This window comes from Podarcis muralis, chromosome 16 (assembly GCF_964188315.1).
Source record: "Podarcis muralis chromosome 16, rPodMur119.hap1.1, whole genome shotgun sequence".
NCBI classification, from domain to species: domain Eukaryota; kingdom Metazoa; phylum Chordata; class Lepidosauria; order Squamata; family Lacertidae; genus Podarcis; species Podarcis muralis.
In genome coordinates, this window is record NC_135670.1 from 1162687 (window position 1) to 1190456 (window position 27770).

The following is a 27770-nucleotide window of genomic DNA, read 5'->3' on the forward strand; positions in this document are numbered from 1 at the left end:
ACCCACAGCGCCACCTGCGTCCCTTCAGGTAATATAGCACATTCATATTTTGCATCCTATCCCTCTCTAAACTCCTGGACATCTAGTTTACAGAACTCCAGTAAGATGTTCACCATTTGACAGATTGTGTGGGATCTATGAGGTCTTCAGATGTTCCTGGCTGCCAATGCCCTCCATCACAGGCATCATGGTCAATAGTTGAGGGTGATGGGCATTGTAGACCAATAACATCTGGAGGGTCACATGTTCCCCACCCTTGATGGAAGGTATATACATTTAATTATAGAACTACCTCCTGATCATCAGAAAAGATGGAGTACAAGATCCAGTCTCAGTGAGATGCATATAAATCCAATTGAATCTAGCAAGACTTTGGAGACCATGAGTTGGAACTGGAAAAGAAGCAGAGGGGAAGCTGTTACACAGGCTCTCCAGGTGTGGCATTTTGTTTTCTGTTTGCAAAGACCCAGCCTGACAGCTGATGCTGTGGCTTAAAGAAGAAACGAAGAGGGCTGCTGTCTAATTCCATTTTGAAGCCATCTGAGATAGCAAATGGGATTGCCAAAGACTTGTATTTTCTGATCATGATCTGGGACCAGGCAGGGGATTGGGACCATGGTGGGGTTGGTTTAAGGCCTTACCGTGGCTGGCACCTCCTTCCTGGCATCAGGGCTGGTTTGGGGCCGCGCGGGTGGTGCGGCCTGAGGCCTGCTGGGCCTCCCGCAGTCAGCACCTTTCCCACAACTTTGGGGGTGGGATGAGGGGCACACAGGATGGGAACATAATTACATCAAAGGATGGGAATGTAATTACGTCATGAATTACATCTGTTGCCATCGTGGCATGAGACCTAAGCTATGGACTATATAAGGGCCAGCAACTGAAGGAGACGGGGAGACCTTGATTGTTTGGTGGTTGCCATTGGCCAAATAGCCATTAGGGGGCACTGGCAAGAGAGCACCTGTAGACAGCCCTAGAATGTACCACTACTCAGTTTCATTGGATGAACCTGAGTTCTAGTATTTCAAAGTGAAAAACGATCTGTTGTTTCATAAACCTCCTGATCATTTCCCCTCTTTGTGACCTTTTGGCCCTGGAATAGGACCCTAGAAATATCACCGCTCATAATGAATGTTTTCCACCCTCCAGACCTTTTTCTGTTTGGATACCCTGGTGCTGTCATATACCAATCTCTTCTCTAATTTCTTCTTAAGGGTGCTACATCCTCCCACTGGCTAAGAACCACCTCCCTTGTGACGTCAGGGATTCCAGAACTCCTCCCATTTAGCATTCTACATAAAGCATAAACCCAGCAAAATGTGTCTTTCAGATCTGTTATGCTACTTATTTTTCCAATCCTTGCTGCAGTTGTTGCATACATAAACAATTTTATAATTATATATTATCATTGAAAGGTTAAAAGACTATTATCGTTACAGTAAAACATTGGTTGCTGAATGTAATCCATTCCAGGAGCCTGTTCAGCTTCCGAAATCTTCGACAACCAAGGCACAGCTTCCAACTGGCTGCAGGAGATTCCTGCACTCAAGCGGAAGTCACACCAGACGTTTGGCTTCTGATAAACGTTCAAAAACCGGAAGGCTTAATTCTGAGTTTTCGGCGTTTGGGAGCCAAAACATTCCAAAATGGAGGCATTTGGCAACCAAAGTTTGACTTCATAAGGTCTCTACAACCAAAATAAGCAATAGTGGTGAAAGTAGGCAACCTTATATTGCACCTTTCATAACTGCATTTCTCTGAAAGTATCCAATTTACTATTAAATTTGCGTATTGTTCTGAACATATGGCAGTAATAGCTCTTCCTGTTTTCTCCAAATGCCATGATTTCGATTACTTTTCTTAAGAGGACCCAAGATATATTATCAAAAGCCTTTTCTGGGTCCCAAAAGAACATTGCAAATGGTTTATTGATATTTCTTTCATAAAATTCCAAGGCATTTATTACTATTCTCAGCAGCCCCTGGCCCCAGCATTGTGGAACACTCTGTCGCAAGAGACCAGAGCCCTGCAGGATTTGACATCTTTCTGCAGGGCCTTCAAGATGGAGCTGCTCTGCCATGCCTTTGGTTGGGGCCCAGTCTGACTCCCCCTCCTTTATAAGGACCTTCTATAAGACCCTGCATGTAGGCGGCCTCCCTAGCTCTTCCAAGCAGCCCATATAAGACCAGCATAAATAGTTGGGCCGGAGGGCTGCCATCTGATTTTACTTTGATCTTAATCTGATTTTAAGATGTATTTTAATTGATTGAAGCTCTTATTGGGAAATACATATGATAACTCTTATACATTGGATATTTAATTTGGATTATGGATGTATTCAAGTTTTGAAAAGATGGCCCTGTTAGAATTTATTCAAGGTTATATACAACATCAATAAATAGGTTTATTAGAAAATGGTTATCCATTTGTAGAACTTGTGTGTATGTGTGTGGTCCCAATTTCCACAGTTGTTTCCACTGTTTCTCATTATAACTTTCTTGATCGCCCATTCAGGAGCGCCAGTTAAGACTTTGGTGAGATATGAAAAACATGTTTTTTTCTTGCAATGTGACAAAAAACTTAAAAGCCAGGGCAGATTATGGTCTGTCCTGTAATTACAAAATTAATCATAATTACGTCTACTTCTTCTCATTGCTGCTAGGGAATTCCAGTGGACAAATGCAGAATTATGAACCAAGACTGCTGGGTGTTATTAATATCCCCAATGTCATTCACAATCTGTGTTACTGAGAGTCAGGGCTCTGTCGGTCTGATTACTGGTTTTTTTACATCGTGTAATTCCGGCTTTGCGTCAGCTACATGTGTGGCTATTCTGCTCAGATGTTGTCATTCAGGGACAGTCAAATGACAGTATGGGAAGAAATTAAGATTTTCCCCTTCAAGATAGCACTATTTGCAAACTTGTTACTATTGCTGCTGCTACCAGTTGCATGCAAGGTTCTTATTCCTCAATGTTGCATCTGGGACCCTCTTCCTATTCTTCACCAATATTATCAGTCTGGAGACCTCATCATTGCTGGCGTTATGTCACAGCTTTATATAGCTTCAAGTATAACAACCTTCGAGGAGCCCCCATCTGCTGAACTCTTTGATGACAATGTGTAAGGAGATGTACTTTGCTAACCATATTATACACCTGTAATCAAAATATTCCACATTTGTGATATTGTTGTTTAGTCATTTAGTTGTGTCCACCTCTTCGTGACCCCTGGACCAGAGCACACCAGGCATTCCTGTCGTCCACTGCCTCCCGCAGTTTGGTTAAACTCATGCTGGTAGCTTCGAGAACACTGTCCCACCATCTCGTCCTCCGCCATCCCCTTCTCCTTGTGCCCTCCATCTTTCCCAACATCAGGGTCTTTTCCAGGGAGTCTTCTCATGAGGTGGCCAAAGTCTTGTAGCCTCAGCTTCGGGATCTGTCCTTCCAGTGAGCACTCAGGGCTGGTTTCCTTCAGAATGGATAGGTTTGATCTTCTTGCAGTCCATGGGACTCTCAAGAGTCTCCTCCAGCACCAGAATTCAAAAGCATCCATTCTTCGGCGATCAGCCTTCTTTATGGTCCAGCTCTCACTTCCATACATCACTACAGGGAAAACTATAGCTTTAACTGTATTATTTCATCATTATGCACCATTTCCCCCCTTTTAACAGTTCCAGTGTTTATGGTTGAGGGTAAATTTGCTCAATCAATATTGGTAACTATAAACAGTGTCTGTTCGTAGTGAGCAAATACACAATTGTGAGTAGCTCTTTTAAACTATTTCTGTTTTGAAATCAACAGCTTTTAGTACTTTCCACATTATTTGTGTAGAGACTCCCCTCCCCGCCATATTTGCCATTTTCAGTTTTGGATTCATTTATTGTTTATCGGTCACCTATGCTGAAAGGAATGGTTCATCACTTTCAAATAGTGAGTTTTAGGTTATCCTTAGAATAATGAGCACTACGATGTCCTCAACTCATTTTAAAAATCTCCCCCCTGATCTTATCATTTGTACAAGCAGCAGCAACAGCAACAGTAATGGGATTAGGACTTGTAGTAACAAAAGTAATAATATTAGTAGCAACAACAATGGTATATTAAGTTTCTGCCCTAGAAAAATACATGCACATTGCTGTGGGAAGCATGACTCTGAGACACATGTAAATGTGTGATGAATATGTGAAATTTCCAAATGCATAACCTTAATTACAAAATATCTCAGGATTTAACTCAAAATAAATTGCAATTAATATAAGAAAAGCACATTCTATTTTTTGAGTTTTCCAGAATTCAGTAGTAACTAAAGTATTGCTATGTATAGTTGAGTGATGTGAATGCATATGTCCTCCTGCTCATGGGAACAACACATCCATATTTGTCTGCCAATGTTACCAAACATTCTCCTACACGGGGTGCATATATTAATAGAATCATAAAATTGTTGAGTTGGAAGGAATCTCAACTAAAGCATCCATGACAGATGGCCATCCAAATTCTGCTTAAAAACTACCAATGTAGGTGAGTCCACAACCTTCCAAGGGAGTCGGTTACCCTGTTGAAGAGTTTTTACCATCAGGAATCTCTTCCTGATGTTTAGTCAGAATCTCCTTTCTTATACCCTGAAGCCTTTGATCTTTTTGAGACAGCTAGATATCTTTATAGAAAAAGAAAGGAGAGAAGAAAAGAAAGAAAAACAGGAAAAAATGAAAGGGCTTCAGATTCTGTCTGTCAGTTACATAAAAAGAATGATTCAGAACATCACAACATCCAAGTATTCTCCTTTCCATGATCCAGTATTTTTCCGATCTTGAAATCCAGTTATTGTGTGTTCACCTTCAATTTCAAACAAGTCCAGAAACGGTTCCCAATTTATAGTATTGTTAAAAGTCAGCAATAGTTTTTCAGTAGCTAAACATACCAGCTTTGCCTCCAACAATTTCAGCAAGCATACCTCCATATTAAATAACGATAAATCTTTCCCTCTCTGTATGTATAAGAGTATCACATCTGTGAACATACATTGAGACAATATTCAATATACATTGGTCCACACTCAGTTCTTTACCTTCAATTTCCACTTCTTGTAGTATTTGCTATGTTTTTCCAGCCTGATCCCATTTACGTTTCCATTTGCATTTCTTCCATTCTTTTTTCACAAAGCGTGCCCAGGATTTAGTAGCTTTGTAACCTGGGATCACACCGAGTCGTAGGGAGAGCTCTTTCTCTCTCCATTCCACAGATGCCCAGAAATCTCTCCATGTCTCCATTTATAACCTCATTTATGTTTCCCAGAATCCCAGCTCTATCACTGAGTTGCTTCAGTTCTCCATATGCCTGTATTCTCCCAATTCATCAAGTGAGTTCTTCCAGCTCATCAGTTGCTCCTTGTAGCTTTGCCATAGTTTCATCTCTCAGTCTTGCCAGTTCTTTGTTGTCAAAAGCTGCCATCAATTTCATTCACCTCTGGTTTAATTTAGTTCTGTGCATTTTTATATATGAATCTCATTTCCAGGTCAGTGACACAACTCTACCAGCACATTATGGCCTTTGTATTTGCTGTAGAGGAGATCAATGAAAACCCCTATATCTTACCCAATGTCACACTGGGCTGCCACATATATAACAGCCATTTCACCGCAGGCTGGACCTATCATGCCTCAGTGGAACTCCTCTCTGGACGGGGCAGACTCACCCCCAACTACAAGTGTGATGGTGAGAGCACTCCAGTAGCAGCCGTTGGGGGACCAAACTCCGACTTATGTCTCTACATGTCAGCTGTCCTGTCCATGTACAAGATGCCACAAGTAAGTTAAGTGTATAGACATTTGCTGGTGAGAGATTTGTCCAAAACATTCTCACCCTGTTTGCTGAGGGAGGTTTGTGTTTTGATTTCATGCAAAGGTTTACAAAAATCACATTTGCTAATGTTAATTGAATCAGTAGAATAAAGTTACAAAGCAACCAGTACTAGTACGGGAAGAACTGAGTGCTACAGTGGAGATAAGCATTTCCTCTCTAAACATAATATCCATAAATGCCAATTAGAAAGATTTGCCAATGCCAGTTAAAAAGTCATTGCCTGCACAGGGAATGACTTTCTTTCTTAAGGCTTTAGAAACATAATCCATGATCTGCATTGTTTGAAATGGAAAACGCTTTTTTATCACCTTAACACAGTATTCAATCAATCAACCGTTACTGGCCAATCCGTATGACATAATTTCCTTTAAATCAGCACACTAGTTGACCTTAAATTTGTTTCACCTAGTTCTCTCTCTCTGCCTCTCTCTCTCTCTCCCTCTCTCCCTCTCTCTCTCTCTCCCTCTCTCTCTCTCTCTCTCCCTCTCTCTCTCTCTCTCTCTCTCTCTCTCCCTCTCCCTCTCTCTCTCCCTCTCTCTCTCTCTCTCCCTCTCTCTCTCCCTCTCTCTCTCTCTCTCCCTCTCTCTCTCTCTCTCTCTCTCTCTCTCTCTCCCTCTCTCTCTCCCCCTCTCTCTCTCTCTCCCTCTCTGCCTCTCTCCCTCTCTCTCTCTCTCTCTCTCTCTCTCTCTCTCTCTCTCTCTCTCTCCCTCTCTCTCTCTCTCTCCCTCTCTCTCTCTCTCTCTCTCTCTCTCTCTCTCTCTCCTCTCTCTCTCCCCCTCTCTCTCTCTCTCCCTCTCTGCCTCTCTCCCTCTCTCTCTCTCTCTCTCTCTCTCTCTCTCTCCCTCTCTCTCTCTCTCTGCCTCTCTCTCTCTCTCTCTCTCTCTCTGCCTCTCTCCCTCCCTCCCTCTCTCTCTCTCTCTCTCTCTCTCTCTCTCTCTCTCTCCCTCTCTCTCTCTCTCTGCCTCTCTCTCTCTCTCTCTCTCTGCCTCTCTCCCTCCCTCTCTCTCTCTCTCTCTCTCTCTCTCTCTCTCTCTCTCTCCTGTTCCCATATCTTTCTAACATACTTTCTTTCTTGTTCTACTCACTGTTCTATTCCTGGCATCCCAACTGCATATATACATCGCCCAAATTTACAAAGCTTATGTCCAGGGTACCTCAAGGACTGCCTGAACCCTTATATCCCAGCTCAATCACTAAGATCATATGCAGGAGCATCTCTTGTCATTCCATGAGTTGACAAGGCTCATTTGACTACCACAAGAAACCAAGCTTTTAGCGATTTGCACAGTATTGACTCAATTCAATTCAACCCAATCTCCTTTATTGGCATAAAAAGAGTGCATCGTATATATGGATCCGAACACAACACAGGTAACAAAACATAGTAGGAGGTACTTTGGGATAAAACCATCCAGACATCGTGAGAAGCAAAGACGGCTCTAAAGATCTATAGGGGCGTAATTTCATGGCGTCACTCAAAATTTTTGCCACATTCTCCACAGAAGTCAACAGGGACTCCGCAGGTGTCTTCTGCTTCAACTTGTAAATGTCTGCTGAAAAGTTTTATATACCATCAGTTTTATGTAGGCAATGAAGAGTCCATCTTTCTACCATAGTTGCCTGATTTCTGATGTTAACTCTTTTTTTGTAGGGTTTTTATGGTATAGTTATTATGTCCAGTTTTTGTAAAATTCCTTGATGTTTTCTATGAATTGATATATATACACCCACCTGCCTTGTATAACTAAAAGTCACTTAAATCAATACTTTTCCAAAACCACTCCCTTCTAATTCTATTAACCTAATGGAATTATTTTTGGGGGGCAGGGGACCTTCTTGTCCATAAACGTTAATCAAAGGAAAAAAGCCCCAAAATATTTAGTTTTGTTGAAACCTGATATCTTAATGTTGTGACACTTCCCTCTTTTAAAAATTATTCTCTTTAGCTCATCTACGGCTCTTCTCCTGTGACAAATAGCAACATCCAAGGAGCTTTTCTCCATCAGATGTTCCCAAAGGGGTCTCATCAATATAAGGGGATTCTCCAGCTCCTACTGCATTTCAGATGGATATGGATTGGGGTGTTATTTCTCGAAGATGACACTGGAGAGATGTTTGTACAAAATGTTCTTCCCATGTTTGCCGAGAGAGGCATTTGCGTTGCTTTTCAAGAAACATTTCCTAAACTAACATTTTCCAGTGAGTTTTATGAAACACTTGAGGAATATTCAAAAGCATTGGATATTATTATGGAAAGCACTGCCAATGTTGTGCTTGTGAATGGTGAAATTCATACCATGATGGTAATGCGGGCCATGCTCAAGCTTCAAGGAACAGATGATATACCAATGCAATCCAAGACAAAGGTCTGGGTTATGACAGCCCAGATGGATTTCGCTTCGTGTTCATTTGTGAAATATTTGGACGTACAAGTCTTCCATGGAGCTCTATCCTTTGCAGTCCACTCAAAGGAGATTCCTGGATTCCAGAAATTTCTTCAGATGAGAAATCCTAACTTGGAAGTTGAAGATGGCTTTATCAGAGACTTCTGGGAAGCAGCATTTGAATGTGTTTTCCCTCATCCATCTCTAGAGAAAGCACACAACAAATGTTGCACTGGGGAGGAGAAGCTGGAGGACCTTCCTGCATCTGTTTTTGAAATGAAGACAAGTAGCCACAGCTATGCCATCTACAATGCTCTATATGCTCTTGCACATGCTCTGAATGCTATGCATCACCACACAATAAAATACAGAGCAATGGCAGAAGAAGAGAAATGGGATTTCCTAAGTCTACACTCCTGGCAGGTAATGAGAGAGTCCAACATAGGGTTGCCATATGTCCAGATTTTCCCTGACATATACAGAATACTGCAGCCAGCAGCAGTGTCTGGGCAGAAATTGGTCAAATGTCTAAGTAATCGGTCCAATGTCAGCAGTGCCGTTTTTGCTGATTCTCCATAAAAATAGCTCAAAAATGGTAGTTTTCCCCCTGCAATTTTGCCAAAAAAGCTCAACAACTTTGCTCCCAAAACAATTGTTCTGTCCGGATTTTAATGGCTTGAAATATGGCAACCCTAAACTAAAAAAGTTTACTATATCTGTGAGTATCTAGAAATTGTTTTATGTCATTTTATGTTATTTTGCACCCTATGGTGTTAACTGCTTTGAGAGTTGTGCAGGTGGGATAAAAAATATTATAATAAATGCATATCACTGCTAAGACATGGAGTGCTCTGGTTTCTTTTTAAAAACAATTCATATCATTCCCACTTTCTTTGTATATCCTCTGATATTTAACTGTTTTGAGTGCTGTGATCTCAGTGGACAGATTGAATTTAAGATTTCATATCATTTTCCTAGTGCTAAAAATACTCTCCAAAGAGCATTTCCATGAATCATTACTCAATTTGTTACACAATCAGTTTCTAATAAGTCCCTGATACAAAAATGACAAAGATTCACCTGCATAGTTTTTTAAAGAACAATGAACCATAGCCCTCACATGTGAAATGTAATCAGCTTCTTGTAAATGTAAATTGTTCAACAAATCGTTATGAATTCCATTTTTTATTCTCCCTCTGATCTAGCTCCACAAAATTCTGAGAAGAGTCTCTTTTAACAATAGTGTTGGGGGGAAAGTTTCCCTTGACCAAAATGGGGAATTGATTACTGGATTTGATATAATCAATTGGGTTGTGTTGCCAAATGAGTCCTTTATCAGAGTCAAAGTTGGAGCAATGGACACACAGGTTGCCTCGGAAGAAGGCTTCAGCTTGGATTATGATGCCATTGTGTGGCCCAACAGGTTCAACCAGGTAAAGTCCACTCCAGGGATTCTCCATTCATTTCCTCAATGGTCAATAAATGTTTCACTGGTTAAACCCTAAAACAGATCTCCCTCACAGTTAAATTAAATGTGGCTGGGAGATCTGGGACCACAGCACCAATCTAGATCATCTTCCAAAGTAATGATTCCAATATTGATGAGGAATACATCAGGATCAAACAAGAGCTCAACACATTGGACAGAGGGACAAGGATTGATTTTGATGAAAGCATTCAGGAAGCTTTGGGGCTATCCCTTCTTGATATTCAAAAGGACTGAATAGGTTGTCTAATTACTGTTTTACTAACATATGGGGGTTCAACTAAATGACCCTTGGGATCCCTTCCAACAATTCTATGGTGTGATATGATTGGCTGTGCAGCAGATTCAGCCAACTCCCAAACAGAACCAGGCCCATTCAGGCCAATTGGTGTCCTGTCCTGATAGGGTTGAAGCAGCTACAAATCACTACAGGGTGGACCAGCACATCCAAAATCAGTTTGTAGAAATCTGTGCCATTTTGTACCTCAGAGCAGCCCCTTTTAAGAGCAGAATGTCTCTGAAATGTGGCAACTGTTAATTATAATTGAAAATAAGGAGAACGCCTAGGTGGAGACCCCACCCAACACTCTCCAATCACATGCTGGGCAGTGTGACACTGAAGGGGTTTATTTTCTATCTTTTCCCAGTCAATCCCAGTCCTATCCTTCTGTGTGTTCTTTTTTTTTTTAAAAAAAGCTGTGTTTTAAAATTTTCTCACTGCTAATCATTGTTGCTGTTGTTGCTGCATTTATAGTTTCTCACAACAAAATATCAGAAGGACACAGCTTGCTTGCTTTTTAAAATAATTTTTATTAGTTTTCCAATATACCCCCAATAATAGCCAAATTATAACAATTATCAATTCATTCCCAAATAATATAATTATCAAAGTGCCAATCAACTTGCAATTAATACGTTTTAGTTAAAGTGGCTTCCCCCATAATGGTTTGGGTGCGTTTCCGATCTCATATCACTGCGTTCCATAATCTCAATTAATGTTGGTTACATTTCAGTTATGATAATAATAATCCGTTAGTCAACAGCTACATAATTAATGATTTCCATTCGTGATGTTACAATATATAAATTTATAAAGCTTCAAGTGAGGAACTCAAACTATTAAGGACCCAGCTTGTTTTCTGCATCCTAGTGGTGTTACACCATTTTATTTTTTAACCCAAGTGCAGCGGGCCAGAGGTCACCAGTGGGAGGAGTTTGGAAGTGCAGATGCTGCAAAAATGGAATGACAATGGCTTGTGATCTAAATGGCCACAACATTATTGATTACAGTTTTAGGCCGGCTTTGGCATAGGCATTGGGTATTTATCCTGAATCAGCCAATGCTATGATAGGGTCTCTACTGCGACTTCAATGAATATTTTACTTTTTCTCTTTGCTGACAATTTGCCCCTCAGAAGACCCCTGACTTTTGTTATCCTACCAAGTGGGCTGCTGCCTGCCCATTAATCTCCAGGTTTTTAAAAAGATAAACACAAAGGTTCTCAAATACTTGGTGTAAGAAACTGGGCAAACACATGAGTATGAGAAGTTGCAGAATTGAGCACTCATGGTCTTTGTAATATTTTATTTTTAATGGATTTTTAAAGGGGACTAGCATGGAAGCCCCTGGAGTGACCCACCTGAAATTTGGGGGGGTGAATCCCCTTGTAGGGACTACAGTGTCCCCAGCCTTCATGGCACTATGTCAAATAAACAAGAAATTTGTGTCCATTTTGCTTCACAATGCAAGTCAAAGGGATTTCCGGAGGTATGTAAAATCCAGATCATGATCCAAACGAGGCTATAAATCAGGTAAGATTTTCAGACTGGAGCCACAGATCAGGTTCCGGAGGTCCTCGCACAGCCCTAGTACATTAACAATATTGCTAAAAGAGAATGTCTTTATCCTGAATCTTCAGTGCTATTCTAAACATTTTGATAACAACAATAACAACATTTTAATTAACATGGTTATGGGTTTCTAAAGACAGAGGTTCCAACACTCTGTCCAGTATTGTGGTGGTTGCATTAAAAGGAATCCTCACTCAAAACTTCTGTTATTTTTCTTTACACCAACTGATTTCTAAACTGCAGGTTTCTTGGATGGGCCTGTGAGACATGAACTACCTAACTTCTCTCTCTTCTCCCTCTCTCTTAAAAATAAACAGTCACGACCTGCTTCTCTGTGCAATCAGAACTGCCACTTTGGTTATAGTCGTGCCAAAAAGGAAGGGAAGCCATCTTGCTGCTATGATTGTCTCCCATGTTCAGAAGGAAAGATTTCCAACAAGGAAGGTAAGAGATGTTTTGGACAGTATTTATAGACTCCATCAGGTATGATCCAGTACATGCACGTCAGAAACTAATTTCCCTGATTCTTAAATTGTATGGATTTGGCTGATAGTATGCAGTTAAACGCAGTCGTACCTCAGATCCCGAACGCCTTGCGACTCAAAGGTTTTGGCTCCCGGATACCGCAAACCTGGAAGTGAGTGTTCCGGTTTGCAAACGTTCTTTGGAACCCAAACATCTGACACGGCTGACACGGCTTCCGAATGAGTGCAGGAAACTCCTGCAGCCCATCGGAAGCCGTGCCTTGGTTTTTGAACATTTTCGGAAATTGAACAGACTTCTGGAATAGATTCTGTTTGAGAGCCAAGGTATGACTGTATTGCCATGGGTCAGATTGGCCATACACAGAGGGCATGGAAGAGGGTGCTAGCAAAGCCTTGGGGGAGGGCAAAGATCACCCAGAAGAGGGTTGCTTGGGGGAAATGACAGTGAGGGCAGAGAGTGTCCCACCTCAAGTTGTCAGAATGAGGTGGATATGTGGAACCTGGTAGAGGGCAGCAGGATGGCCTGGGGAGTGAGCACAGGACTGGTGGAAGAATTGCCGCAGGGGCCTGATCCAAGAAAGAAGGAAGCCCATAGACCTCCTCCCCGCTGCTGCTGTCTCCTCAAGTTCATAGGCAGGCAAGGAGGAAGGAACAATGTCATTTGCCTTGGAAGCTAAATTTATTTTTGTTTTCCAGACATGGATGACTGTTTTCAATGTCCACAAGATCATTACCCAAACAATGCCCAGGATGGATGCCTTCCCAAGAAAATAACCTTCTTGTCCTATGGAGAACCCTTGGGGATCAGTCTGGCCACTTTTGCCCTCTCCTTTTCTATCACCACAGCTTGGGTGCTTTGGATCTTTGTTGAGCACCAGGACACTCCCATCGTCAAAGCCAACAACCGGAACCTCACCTACACTCTCCTCATCTCCCTCCTGCTCTCCTTCTTTTGTGCTTTGCTCTTCATTGGCCAACCTGAGAAGGTGACGTGCCTCATTCGACAAATTGCTTTCGGCATGATCTTCTCATTGGTAGTTTCTTGCATCTTGGCCAAAACCACCCTTGTGACTCTCGCTTTCATGGCCACAAGACCAGGGTCTAAATACAGAACATGGGTTGGGGGGAAATTGTCCAATTCCATTATTCTTTCCTGCACCCTTACTCAATCTGCAATTTGTTGTGTGTGGCTGGCAACCTCTCCCCCATTCCCGGATCTTGACATGCATTCAATGACTACAGAAATTTTACTGGAATGTAATGAAGGATCAACGGTCATGTTTTACTGTGTCCTGGGTTTCATGAGTTTACTGGCCTTTGGCAGTTTCATTGTGGCTTTCCTAGCTAGAAAACTGCCCGACAGTTTCAATGAAGCCAAATTTATTACCTTCAGCATGCTGGTCTTTTGTAGTGTTTGGTTGTCCTTTGTTCCAACCTACCTGAGCACCAAGGGCAAATACATGGTGGCTGTGGAGATCTTCTCCATCTTGGCATCTGGTTCTGGCTTACTAGGCTGCATCTTTTCCCCCAAATGCTATGTCATTTTACTGAGGCCTGAGTTGAACAGAAGGCAGGTGTTAATAAGAAGAGAAAATCAAAGAATCAACTAGTCTCTTTAAATTCAGCTCTAACTAAATCCCGTTTGATTCAATAGCATATAATTAGAAAACAGTGATCCATCTTTCCAAATAATTTCCTCACTTGAGTAGGCACCTTCTCTAATTCCAACTCTTCTCCCACTTCTGCCCTGGACGCACAATGTGGCTTGCTGTCACCTTGTAGATGTCATCTGATATGTTGGAACCCAGGTAGACAAAATTGTCTTCTACCTCAAGTGTGTGGTCATCAATGCTGATGCATGAAGTGCTGGTGATGTCTTGACCCAGGATGTTGGCCTTTGTTAGGCTGATGGGCAAAATGGATGATGAGACTCTGTAAAGCTTCCTTGGAGAATGTTGTCAAGGCTGTATCATCTGCAAACAACATCTCTCAGATAAGGACCTGCTACACTTGCGTCCTGCTGCAGAGAAATGTCAGGTTGTACAGACCCCCCATCGTGCCTTGAATGAAAGGACACACCGTCTTCAGTTGTGCTGAATTCATATGAGAGCATAAGAGATAAGAACATGCCAAAGAGAGTCGGGACAAGAATACAGTCCTGTTTCACAGCACTCTTTTTAGGCCTCCAAGGATGAGCTGTCATCTAGTTACTGGATGGTGCTGTTGTATATCACTTGCATGCCAGGAGCTGATGTAACTAAATGCTTCACCAATTAATAATTAGAAATCCAGTCCCATCTACTTGTTGGTCTGGATGTGTTCAGAACAGGATAGCTGTAGGACTGATTGGGACATAGCCGAACAAGACCTAATGGTCAAAACTGATCTATAGTATTAATGTTCGTTGCCCCATCTGCATTATTATGCATTTTCCCTTTGTATATGTTTGTTGTAGTATGTTTTAATATATGTGTGTTTTATTGTTGATTGCACCTGATAGGGACCCTCATTCTGTGTTGTAAACAGTTGGGGACCAGGTTACCTAATGAACCCCTAAATGGGAACTGAGATCAGTTTCAGTGGCCCAGATATCTAACCTGGGTATTAGAAAGAGGGACTTCCCCCAAATTCACGTCTTCGGATCTCTCTCCACAGAGCAGAATAAGGGGAGAAAGTGGAGCACCTTCTAACATTTTCTCAGCTTCCTTCTTTTCTGGGCCCAAAACTTATCAGGCAATCTGGAATAACATATGTTAATTATCTATACCATAATGGGACAGAAATGTCTGCAGACTTCTGAAGTAGGAAAATACATATGGAAAAACTCTGATTCCTCCAAAGCAGTTGAAGTTTTCTTTTGGACTTTGAAGTATTCCAATTGCATTTGGGGAGGAAGAATTTAATCCACTTTTCTGAATTAATAGCACTTACTCATATTTGGTAGACTATGCTTTGACTGAGATGTATTGCTGACTTTTTTTGCCAAAGTCACTGAGAATGTATAACCCAGAACAGGTGATTATTTCTGCTGTAATTATCATTAATCACAATTGCTGCTACTTTTCTCTCCATCCTAAGGGATATCCAATGACCACATTCCAAATAACAGACTTACACTAGCAGATGTTATTAATACCCCCAGTGCCATTCGGAGGTTGAACTATAGACACACAAGGCTCTGTAGCTCTGATCACTGATTATGCATGTTGCATGCTTCTAGCATTGAATCAGCGGAGTGAGTTGCCATTCTAGTAAGGTTTGCTATTCAGGGGTGGGGAGAAAGATTAACTGTCTTCCAAAATGAAGATCCCCTCCTGTAAGATGGTAGCATTTGTACTGTTGGTATTAGTGTTGCCGCCTCAAGTTGTGTGCAAGCTTCCTGTTGCTCGGTGTTCCATTGTAGACCCTCTTCCTATTCTTCACCAATATTATTGGTCAGGAGACCTCATCATTGCTGGCATTATGTCTCAAATCTATATGACCTCAAGCGTCTTGACTTTCAGGGAACCTCCCTCTCCTGAACTTTTTGATGACTTTCTGTAAGGAGTTGTCTTCTTTTAACCATATCATACATATATAATGAATGTATAGTGAATGCATAGTGAATGGTGGTGATGCTGCTACTACATCCCTCTAACTTCCCAGTAGTTCTGGTGTTATGGAAGCTCTGGGCAACCATCCTATGCACAAGGATCTGGTATGAAGCAAGATGCAAAGCCACTCAATGGCAGCTCAAGCTAAGCCTGGCAAGTGAATAACAGGTCTTGAAAAGTCTTTACAAAGTCAGTTTTTTATGGTAGGGTGTTGTGTTGTGGGGCTTACATCAGTCTTGGCTCAGAATGAACAAGTTACACTGGTGTATCTTAAACAGAGTCATGGATGGAGAGTTGCTGCTGTCTGTCCCAGCTGACTCAGCAATCAGCTAGCTAAGCAGGAGGTCCACGGTATCCCATTTCAATTTTCAATTGTGTTTTCATGAGTCACTGCCAAAGCCAATGCTTGAGATGCTGCAGTCTCAATGCCCTATATTCAAGATCCTGATGTGTTCATTAGTTTTCCTCCAAAAGTTCCCCGGAGCCCTGTAATATCTATACCTTGAGATATTTAGGTTGTTGAGTCATGCCACGTTCTCCTCCAAGAAGCTTTCAGTCTGGGCCCCTTTCAAAGCTTTTTGTATTTGGGGCACCATCTTCATTTATAGAGAGCTGGTGAGCTGCTGCTGCTGCTGCTCCCTTGAACTGATAAAAGTTCATTAGGTAAGAGTTTATGTAACTATTTTTGTCTGCCAGCTCGCTCTAGATAAGGAAATAATTTAAAGCCATTTTTACTATACAGAGTCTCCATTTCCCCACTTTCTTTAATTTAAAGCCATTTTTACTATACAGAGTCTCCATTTCCCCACGCTCCCTCCCCACTTTCTCCTTACCTACTGCTGCCTAAGCTTCTTATTCTGACAGATCTTTCCATAGGATTGCTCCTGTAGAAGCTGGTTTCAGCAACAGCATCTCTTGAGTCATCGTCATCATGCACATGTAAGATCCCAAAGCAAATATCAATGTTCCCTTATTATCAAAACATCATTTTAATCAACAATCTTAGTCCATAAGGTTGTCCTCCACCTAAGCCTATTATCCCAAACTACTAGGAAGCTTTAAAAGCATTTTAAATGAATTTATGGCAGCCCTGAGGGAATCTGAAGAACCCTAAATATATAAAAAAATAAAGAAGCACAAATATCTAAACTAGTGTTTATAAAATTGGAACTTAGGAAATCATTGTTCGTTACTTGCCCTATCCCACAAGGTCACAAAGTGGGTTTAAACAATAAAAAAATGCAATATTAAAATCAGTTCAAACAATCTGCAATGCTAAGAAATGTTTGCCAGTGTATCCATGTGATTCACTGGACTATAGGCATAAATCTATTTTTCTGTGTGAAGATGCATTATTTTCACAGCATTTCACTGCCATAGCATTAAAAAAACCCACTCCGGATTTCCTGGGATTTTTCCAGGAAAGTGAGGAAACCCTGAACATTCTGCACAAGGGCCAGTAGCAAAGTTCAATAATGTGAAGATGAGATGTGAAGATGAGCCCTTCCAGGTCTGAGGCAAAAGTGCTTCCCAAGATGCCGTAATGTCAACTTGGCTACTCCTCTCACACTCTCTTATTTCAGAGTAATGACACAGCTCTACCAACATGTTGTGGCTTTGGCATTTGCTACAAAGGGAATAAATGAAAATCCTGAAATCTTGCCCAACGTCACCTTGGGATTCCACATCTACAATAGCCATTTCAGTCCAAGCTGGACTTACCTGGCCTCCATGGAACTTTTCTCCAGGCAGGGAAGATTCATTCCAAACTACAAGTGTGACACTGAGAACATTCCAAGAGCAGTCATTGAGGGACCAAATTCTGATCTAGGTCTTCACATGGCAACCATCCTCTATATGTACAAGCTGCCACAAGTAAGATATGGGCACGGAATATTGATTGTTAACGGTCCATTTTCTGTTTTCCACTATGTCCTTTAAGACTTATATTTGAATGTTTGGGTGGTTCTCAATGGAGATTTAACTCCTCCTAAAACATAATATACTACACCATCGGGTCACTGATAGTCTGCCTGGAGTTACAATTCATAACCTACAGCCTAAAACGATTCACTCCTTGATTTTGCATAACCATACCTGTATATCAAGTACTTTATTATGGTCATAGAGCAGCATAAGCAAAACATCTAAATAAATAGCATAACAGTATGAATCTAAGTGAATAATTATTAAATGGGAGCAAGAACCAAATGTAGATTTAAACATATACATAGAATACTAAATTAAGCATAGATAATGGGCGAGTAAAAAATTATAAGAAAAATTAAAAGATAGGTTAACATAGCTATATGGGGTGGGCTTCAGAAGTGCAGCTCTAATAATATGGGCCTTCAGTTTAGGATTGAATTGTAGCATAGACCATTCTTCATCAAATATCTATCGAGGCAGCGCAAAATCTGGCGACTGAATATGTGACTTCTGTATATCCATTTGTAAAGATACTGAAATTCCAAAGAGTTCAAAGCCATAGTGATATGGAAGCAGCAATGCTATTGATATTTCTTGTGTGTTTGGAGTATGGTTGACTAACATGCCATTCTCAACTGTCACTATGTCCCTGCAGGCTGCATGTTGATACTTGAAAGGTTGAGTGATTCATACTGAAATTCCCTTTACCATCTTTGAGAATTAGAGGGGTTGTGAAATACCACAGGAACAAAACAAGAATTAGCGCAAGAAAGCGACACATTTGGGGAACAGGTTGAAGGTTTTCAACCGAAGGAAGAGAGGGAGAGGAAAGAGGAGGGGGACAGAATAAAATGTTTCTAAAGTAGCTCCGTGTGTGTGTGTGTGTGTGTGTGTGCGCGATTCTAAGAGCATTCTCATGCCAAGAAAAAAGGATGATTTTTTTTTTCATTGGGCAACATCAGGGGTCGGCAAGGGTTACCTTGCTTGGGCTCATACACTGCTGCAGAGCCCCCTTCATGGGCCAGATTTCCAGCGCCACGAAAGCGAGTCCCTGCGCTGCGTTGCACCGGTTTAGTACAGCATGCGGGGACTTGCCGAGCGGGCGGCTCAGTTCGGGGGCATCTTGTGGGCCGGTAAAACAACCCCCGTGGGCCACTTGTGGCCCATGGGTCTTAGGTTGCCAACCCCTGGGCTGTTAGAATTCCTGCTCCGTGGTTGCAGTCATAGGATTATTGTCTATCACATGATAGGATGTTTGTGTGACTGTGTTCCGTGAAGTGGGACTATTGTCCTTTGTTCTTTTTCTCTTTGCTGTCTGATGCTAGAGAGAGAGGGAGCCACGTTGCAGTGCTCCGTGTGTGTTTATATGTAAATAAAGTAGATTAGCCAAAATGCTGAGTTGCTGAGGTCTGTCATGCGAACTGCGAAGACACTGCGGATCCCTAAGTGTGCCAATGTCGGTTGGCATCGGTCACTGTGATGTTCGGGCTGAAGAAACATGAACATTCCCTAACCTTTTCCATACAGCCACAGCAAAATCAAGTCCATCACACTAAAACTGTTATCAAATCTAAGGGAAATTTCAACGAAAATTGGAATATATTATCTCTCTTTGCATGCTTCTGTCTGGTTTTCTGTAGAAAGGGTGTATTGATCCTTATGCTTGCTTGTTGATTTATGTCAAATCTCCTGGGCCCCAGGGAGCAGCAATGGAAAGGGATCTAGCAGCATAGGACCCTTTTGAAGTTAGATGAATTTCCAAATGGACTTTCCTCACCTGTACAGGTCACAACAAAACTTTCACTGAATGTTTGCTGTGCCTGCAAGGGTCACTAAATGTTTTAGATCAGTGGGAAACACTCGGCATTTTGAGAAAGTGCTGCGGGTCCCCATCATAGAATAGCTGGCATGTGTGGCATCAAACAAAACAGCTGTTGTGGGGTGTGACACAAAGACTTAGAAAAAGATGGCTTCTGCACCGAAAAGGGCAGAAAAGGAGACACAAAATTGTGTGGTGTGTGCATCCTGACAGAATGGAAGGGGCAGCAGGTGTCCAACGCTGGGTGTCTAACCCACTGAAAATAAGAACTGGGCAGGAAGAGCAAATCATTTTTCATCTATTGCAGATTTTGGAGGGGATACTTGCTGACACCTTTTGCAGGTGCTGTAGAGGGTAATGGAGGGCAGGTTTGCACCCATAGGAGCCATTTTAGTGACCCTTGTGTTAAATCATTAATCAGCTTATTTCCCCACTCAGTTACATTCATATAAATAAATAAATGGGAGGGGCAATCCTCCTAATTAGCTATTTTCATTTTCATTTTTATTGGGAAGACATCTCTTGCAAATGAATGGTATTTGTATTTATAAAGCACAACGCATCACACAGTAAAATCAACAAATCAGCGAATAAAAACTATTGAATACTACCAACCAAACGGAGAAAAAATTGTATTTGGTATCCCTTTTTCTTTTTCAAAAATCTTATTTTTAGGTCATCTATGGCTCTCATCCCGTAACAGATACTGACTTCCATGCGGCTTTCTTCTGCTACATGTTCCCAAATGGAGCTCATCAATATGTCGGGATTCTCCAGTTGCTTCTTCATTTCACCTGGACGTGGATCGGGGTGCTTTCTCTGAGCGATGACAACGGAGAGAGATTTGTACAAAACGTTCTTCCCATGTTTGCTGAGAGAGGCATCTGTTTTGATTTTATAGAAAGATTCCCCAGGCTCACCTTTTCTGGTGAGTTCATCGAAACAGTAGAGGAATCTTCTGAACTATGCCATATCATTATGGGAAGTACTGCCAGTGTTGTCATTGTGAATGGCGAAATTCATTCCATTATGGCACTAAGAGTGTTGCCCAATATTGCAGAAATAGAAGGGGTACCTGTGCAAGCCAGGGCAAAAGTTTGGATTATGACAGCCCAGATGGATTTCACATCCTTTCCCTTCCAACAAAGTTGGGATGTAAGTTTCCTGCACGGTGCTCTATCCTTTGCTGTTCACTCAAGGGATATTCCAGGGTTCCAGAAATTTATTCAGATGAGAAACCCTCTCTCTGAAAAAGAAGACGGGTTCATCAAGGACTTCTGGGAAGTAGCATTTAACTGCTATTTGCCCCATCCTTCTTCTTCAGACAAGAAAGACAGGGAATTCTGCACCGGGCAGGAAAAGCTTGAGAGCCTTCCTGACACTGTTTTTGAAATGAGCATGACTTCTCACAGCTACAGCATCTACAATGCAATCTATATTTTGGCACATGCGTTGCACACCATGCATTCCACCAAATTAAAATCCAGAGCGAGAACTGGTGGAATAAGGTGGGAACTTATAGATCAACAGCCATGGCAGGTAATGTTGTATTCCAGAGGTCTGGATGCTGTGGTACATGCTTTGCAAGCCAGGCATGCAACAAAACTCAAACACAAAGCGATGAAGAGTGTATTGAGATTGGAGGTTCTGGGTGAACCTATGTGGCATGTGATGGACTAATCAGACTAATGCAGAACGTGCATAATAACTGCAGGTGCATAAATAGGTTGATAGGCTGCCATGTGCTTCGTACAACCCTAGGGCTGAGCCCAAGGAAGCACATTTCTTGAACACGGAGTGGAAAAGCCTGTTCCCTTTCGATGATTTTGAGGGAGAAAATGAGAGGGGGTTTTGGGGGGGAGGGGAATTGATGAAATATCACCAAGACTCTAGTGGGCTTGTCTGTCTTTAGTGATACTCATTTCACTGCCATAGCATTAAAAAAACCCACTCCGGATTTCCTGGGATTTTTCCAGGAAAGTGAAGAAACCCTGAACATTCTGCACAAGGGCCAGTAGCAAAGTTCAATAATGTGAAGATGAGATATGAAGATGAGCCCTTCCAGGTCTGAGGCAAAAGTGCTTCCCAAGATGCCCTAATGTCAACTTGGCTACTCCTCTCACACTCTTTTGCTACTCCTCTCCTTCTTTTGCTGCATTCCTCCCTTCCCCTTGCTAGGGCATTCTTGCTCTGGGATGCCATATCCACCCGTTTCAGAATCCTCAGAGGTCCGTTCCCTTCCAGCATATGAAGCAGTAGATGGTTCCTCCCCCCCCCCTTTTAAGAGACATTTTAGTATAGCCAGGAATCCTGCACAGAATCCTGCACAGAGGCCCCTGATTCAGGCACTCCTGCCATCTTCATTGCTCCAGGGAAAGGGTGGTGCACTGTCACCCTGTTCTTTATTTGTACATTGTTTTTAACACTTTACTCTCCCCCATTTGGCTCAACCTGTTTCTAAGAACAACCTCGTTCAACGAGGCAAATAATAAATCCATATACAGCTTTTTAAGAGGCCATGTACCAAAGTGCTCAAGTGTGAAAGATTATCACTCACTTGTAATATTGCACCATTTTACAGTGGTGCCCCGCAAGACGAATGCCTCGCAAGACGAAAAACTCGCTAGACGAAAGGGTTTTCCGTTTTTTGAGTCGTTCCACAAGACGAATTTCCCTGTGGGCTTGCTTCGCAAGACGAAACGTCTTGCGAGTTCTTGCGAGTTTGTTTCCTTTTTCTTAAAGCCACTAAGCCGTTAATAGCCGCTAAGCCACTAAGCCGCTAATAGCTGCTAAGCCGCTAATAGCCGTGCTTCGCAAGACGAAAAAACCGCAAGACGAAGAGACTCACGGAACGGATTAATTTCGTCTTGCAAGGCACCACTGTATACATCCTTATTTATTGCTTTTTCTCTCTCCACTGATTTAGCTTCACCACTTTCTGAGAAGTGTCTCGTTTAACAATAGTGTTAAAGAAGAGGTTTCCTTTGATCAAAATGGGGAACTGGTATCTGGATTTGATATCATCAACTGGGTCATATTCCCCAATGACTCCTTCCTGAGAGTCAAAGTTGGAAAAATAGACCCCCAGGCTTCCCCAGACAAGAGGTTCAACATTCATGGCAACGCAGTTGTGTGGCCCAACAGGTTCAACCAAGTAAGGTCTACTTCAGGTTGTCTCCAGTTATTTATTCAGTGTTGAAAGATTGGTTTCTGGTTCGAACCCTGAAACAGCTGCCTGTCAGGGTCAAAATAGATACAGCAGGTGAGATCTGAGGCCATTGTCTCCCAAAACAGCTTTTGACTTTGTAATGGAGGACCTACTGAAAATAACATGGGGCTTCAACCAGCACAATGGGAGGGAGAGTTCGTCTTAAAAAGTGCATAAGTTGGTGAGATCATCAGTTCCTTGATATTCAGAAAAGCCTAAAATTTCAGTGAACTGGTACTTTAAAAAGGGAATGGGACCCCTGACCATTGGGTCCAGTCGTGGCCGACTCTGGGGTTGTGGCTCTCATCTCACTTTACTGGCCGAGGGAGCCGGCGTTTGTCTACAGACAGTTTTTCCGGGTCATGTGGCCAGCAGGACTAAGCCGCTTCTGGCGAACCAGAGCAGCGCACGGAAACGCCGTCTACCTTCCCGCCAGAGCGGTACCTATTTATCTACTTGCACTTTGATGTACTTTTGAACTGCTAGGTTGGCAGGAGCTGGGACCAAGCAATGGGAGCTCACCCTGTCATGGGGATTTGAACTGCCAATCTTCTGATCGGCAAGCCCTAGGCTCTGTGGTTTAGACCACAGCGCCACCCGCGTCCCCTGAACTGGTACTTTACTAAGACATTAAAAAGGAAATCCAACCACAGTGATTTCCAAAGCTATGAAAAATGTAAAGGCAGCACAATTCCATAGTCCATAGTCAACACAATTTTCTCACTGTGCCAGCTGCAGGAGAAGTGCTGAGAGAGAGAGAGAGAGAGAGAGAGAGAGAGAGAGAGAATTCCCCAGTGTTTCACCCTCTTTAGCTAACCAGGTCCCAAGTTTCACAGGAATTAGTGATGGCTGGTGATCATTACAACTGGAAGGGCAGTGGATGAAGATAGGTCCAATGACAGGCTCCTTGGAGACCAGATTTGGAGACCTTTCCTCTCACACAGATGCACCAGCACTACAGTGGCCTGTCTAGGGCACCAGGACACCCCAATGACAAGGAGGTGGGTTATGGGGAGATGTGGGGATAGCACATAAAAATAAATTGTACAAGACATGAATGTGCTGACAAAGAAGCTAACTTGAAGCAAGGAATATTGGCAAGGTGGTATCAAGGGCAGATAATTGTGTTTAACACCTGTATTTGATCTAAATAAATAAGACAATGGACCGTGCTTTGAGAAAGTCAATGCATATTCCAACGTCTTCGTCATAAATGAAACACAAGTGTAGTATTGCCAGACATTCCACAACTTGAATTGGCCGTGGTGCATAAACAATTCTCTCTGGAAACGATATGATTTTCCTATACGTACCAGAATTAACACATTTCATTACATCAGAAGGCTTCTTCATAGTGATATGCAAACTCCCACACTATCATCTGCTCTCATTTATTTACAGGCATTACCCCTTTCGGTGTGCAATGATCATTGCTATTTAGGTTACAGGAAGGCCAAGAAGGAAGGAGAGGAATTTTGCTGCTATGATTGCCTCCCGTGTCCTGAAGGAAAGATAACAAACCAGAAGGGTACAGTATACAGTATACATTGTTTACAAATTACATATGGTGTGATCCACTACATGCTTATGTCAAACTAATTTCCCTCATAACTGGAGCAACTGGTGGGTACCGCCTGATATTACCCTGAATGTCATAGTGACTTAAGGTCACACTGGGCAGAAGCATTAAGCATAACCTGAAAAATGAAGGGTGGAACACTCAGTAAATCTTAAAGTTGGGCTACCCTGCATACCTTTATCTCCTAATTCTTATTTTTGCCTCAGTCTGGCTCACACAGACACCAGTTTTATTAAAATAAGCATTTTTAAAAACAAATATGTAATTGTGTGCTTCCATATGGTAAATACAGTCATACCTTCAATCTCAAACGCCTTGGCTCTTAAATAAATCGGCTCCCGAACGATCAAAACCTGGAAGTGAGTGTTCCAGTTTTTGAACGATTTTCGGAAGCAGAATGTCCTCCACGGCTTCCGGTTGGCTGCAGGAGCTTCCTGAAGCCAATCAGAAGCCGTGCTTTGGTTTCCGAAAGTTTTGGAAGTCGAATGTACTTCCAGAACGGATTCTGTTCAACTTCCAAGGTATGACTGTATGTACTGTATTTTCTGGCGTATAAGACGACTGGGCATATAAGATGACCCCCCAGCTTTTCCAGTTAAAATATAGAGTTTGGGATATACTCGCCGTATAAGACTACCCCTCTTCCAACGCACACCAAATAAAAATTAAAAAAACCAGTCTCCAGTCCGGCTCGGAAATCTGCTCCACTTCCCAGTGGCCAGGGACTTTTGGGGCCAATTTTCAAGCGTATTTCTGCTTCATCTGGAGAGCTTGGTGTCCTCTGATTTAATTTGCTGTCGTTTTATCCTTTGGTGGGGAGTTGCTGCAGGAGCTGCTGCTGTAGCTGGCGTATAAGATGACCCCCGACTTTTGAGAAGATTTTCCTGGGTTAAAAAGTAGTCTTATACGCCAGAAAATACAGTAATACAATGTGCACAGAAAAAACGATTGCTAAAATGGACAAACTAATTACTCTATCAAGTAAAAGATGCAGCTTAAAATTGTTCTGTGTCTTTTATTTCATTTTATTTACCGGTATCTAGAAAAGTTCTATACACCTTAATATAAATAAATAAATAGTTAAATAATAGTACAATATAAACCAAAATATGATTAAGATTATTAAGTACTTTATACACACACACACACACACACACACACACACACACACACACAGCAAAATGCAATGCCAGAGGTAGAAAGACAAATGGTTTTAGTATTATTAATTAGTTTTAAAATTTTGGAAAGTGGGGCATAAACAAAAAAGGCTGAATGCAGATTCACCTGACCAAATCCAGGAATCAAAGAAATATTCCTGTGATTCCAAATTTTAGTATTTATACAGTAATGTTTTGCGACTGGAGAATAAAGCCCAATCATGGTGGCAAATACAATTTCTCTGCCATTGAAATTATAGTGTGCAGCAAAGAAGTCAGGGCGATAACAGTGAACTAATCACCATGGGGGAGGAGAATCACAAACAACACAACCCATACACAGGATGTGAGCACAATGCATACAATCTGTTTTCTGTGCATTTATATGCTTTATTTCTTTATTTATTCTCTTTCATAGAATTTCTGGACCCTTTCTTCTTTTTGAAGTGAACCTGGGCCTCATTTTAACCATCTCTCTGAAATGAACACATCACAATCCAGAAATCCACACTGAAGTCCCTATGAAGGGCTTTGTTGCCCATCCCTAGAGAGAGAAGTTTTGTTATTCAGACTGGCCCGAAAAGCTACATAGCTGAGAATGGCTTCTTAGGTTAGAAACATCTTTCAGATACTGAGCTAAGAGACATTATTTAGGGTTGTCCAATATTGATGTCCGTTCTTTCCTGTCAAGCACAAAACACAGAGCATCACTGTATAGACACCTGTCTATTCTCTTTCAGATATGGATGACTGTTTTGAATGCCGTGGAGATCAGTATCCAAACCATGACCAGGATGGATGCATTCCAAAAGAACTGACCTTCTTGTCTTATGGAGAAACTTTGGGGATCTGTTTGGCTACTTTCTCTCTCTCTTTTGCTGCCATCACAGCTTTGGTACTTGGAATTTTCATGAAGCACAAGGAGACTCCCATCGTCAAAGCCAACAACAGGAACCTCACCTACGCTCTCCTCCTCTCCCTCATTCTCTCCTTCCTTTGTGCTCTGCTCTTCATTGGCCAGCCTGAGAAAGTGACCTGCCTCCTTCGACAGACAGCATTTGGCATGGCTTTTTCCGTGGCAGTTTCTAGCATATTGGCCAAAACCACCATTGTGGTTCTGGCTTTCATGGCTACCAAGCCGGGGTCCAGGATGAGGAAGTGGGTGGGGAAACAATTGGCCAGCTCCATTGTTCTTTCCTGCTCTCTTATTCAAGCCACGATTTGTACTGTGTGGCTGGCAAATTCTCCCCCATTTCCAGATTTGGACACGCATTCAATGCCAGAAAAAATTGTACTGGAGTGTAATGAAGGTTCAGCTTTCATGTTCTACTGTGTCTTAGGATTTATGGGTCTCCTGGCCATTGTCAGTTTCACTGTGGCTTTCCTAGCTAGAAAACTGCCCGACAGTTTCAATGAAGCCAAGTTTATCACTTTCAGCATGTTAGTATTTTGCAGTGTTTGGTTGTCCTTTGTTCCAACCTACCTGAGCACCAAGGGGAAGTACATGGTGGCTGTGGAGATCTTCTCCATCTTGGCATCTGGTGCTGGCTTACTGGGCTGCATCTTTTCCCCCAAAGTCTATGTCATTTTACTGAGGCCTGAGTTGAACAGTAGGAGGCAGCTAATCAGGATGAATAATTAAAGAACTGACATTACTTTCTAGAAATATTAAATGTACCTGTAATTTAACCCCATTGTATTGAGCTGCATGTAATGAGAAATTAGTTATATTCCATTTCTGATCACTGTCTCTGATGGATCAAGATTGTTTGCAATTCAGAATGTGGTGTTTCACAACCAATTCTCTTTGAGTTCAGACAATAATAGGCTATTACAGGCTAAGTCCCAGCCTGAACGTGGAAGATAATGCTCTACCCATTGCTCTTCATATTTAATATATCCCTCCTTGTTCCTGATATCCATTTGGTCAATCTGTATAGCAAACTAGCTCCTGAAACAGGAGGAATGTCATTAATTTTGTTGTGGAAGTCTTCTGCAGCTGCAGTGCCCTCATCCTTAAAGAACGGTCACAAATGAATTATTCTGAACATGGCTGCAAGATTCCATTTCATGCTGGGGATTCGGGGAATAAATGAGGGCTGCCTCTGTGAATTGTGGAAGTGTCCAGTCCTCCCTTGTCATTGCAGTAAATTCTAGCCAAAGAAGGAACCAATTGAGACATTTTGGAGAAAACTCCACTATTCTGGATCTCTCTCAATGGTTTAAATCTCTAGAAGGCAAGTCCCACCCACCCCCACCCCTGAGAATTCTGCAATATAGCACTGAACTTGTAATAATAATAATAATAATAATAATAATAATAATAATAATTATTATTATTATTTATACCCCGTCCATCTGGCTGGGTTTCCCCAGCCACTCTGGGCGGCTTCCAACAAAATATTAAAATACAATA

The 27770-nt window shown here is 42.0% G+C and overlaps 2 protein-coding genes across 2 annotated transcripts; both read left to right on the forward strand.

The window, feature by feature from the left end:
- The first annotated feature begins 3045 nt into the window (after positions 1-3045).
- On the forward strand, positions 3046-13679 carry LOC114586907 (vomeronasal type-2 receptor 26-like). Its single transcript, XM_077920623.1, has 6 exons — positions 3046-3122; positions 5517-5808; positions 7810-8670; positions 9453-9680; positions 11902-12028; positions 12766-13679. The coding sequence occupies exons 1-6, from the start codon at positions 3046-3048 to the stop codon at positions 13677-13679; spliced, it is 2499 nt and encodes an 832-aa protein (XP_077776749.1).
- A 1711-nt stretch (positions 13680-15390) lies between these two features.
- Positions 15391-26996, forward strand: LOC114586876 (vomeronasal type-2 receptor 26-like). Its single transcript, XM_077920226.1, has 6 exons — positions 15391-15608; positions 17360-17537; positions 20086-20949; positions 22337-22564; positions 24020-24146; positions 26095-26996. Exons 1-6 carry the CDS (start codon positions 15391-15393, stop codon positions 26994-26996), a joined length of 2517 nt encoding a protein of 838 aa, XP_077776352.1.
- Positions 26997-27770: the final 774 nt, after the last annotated feature.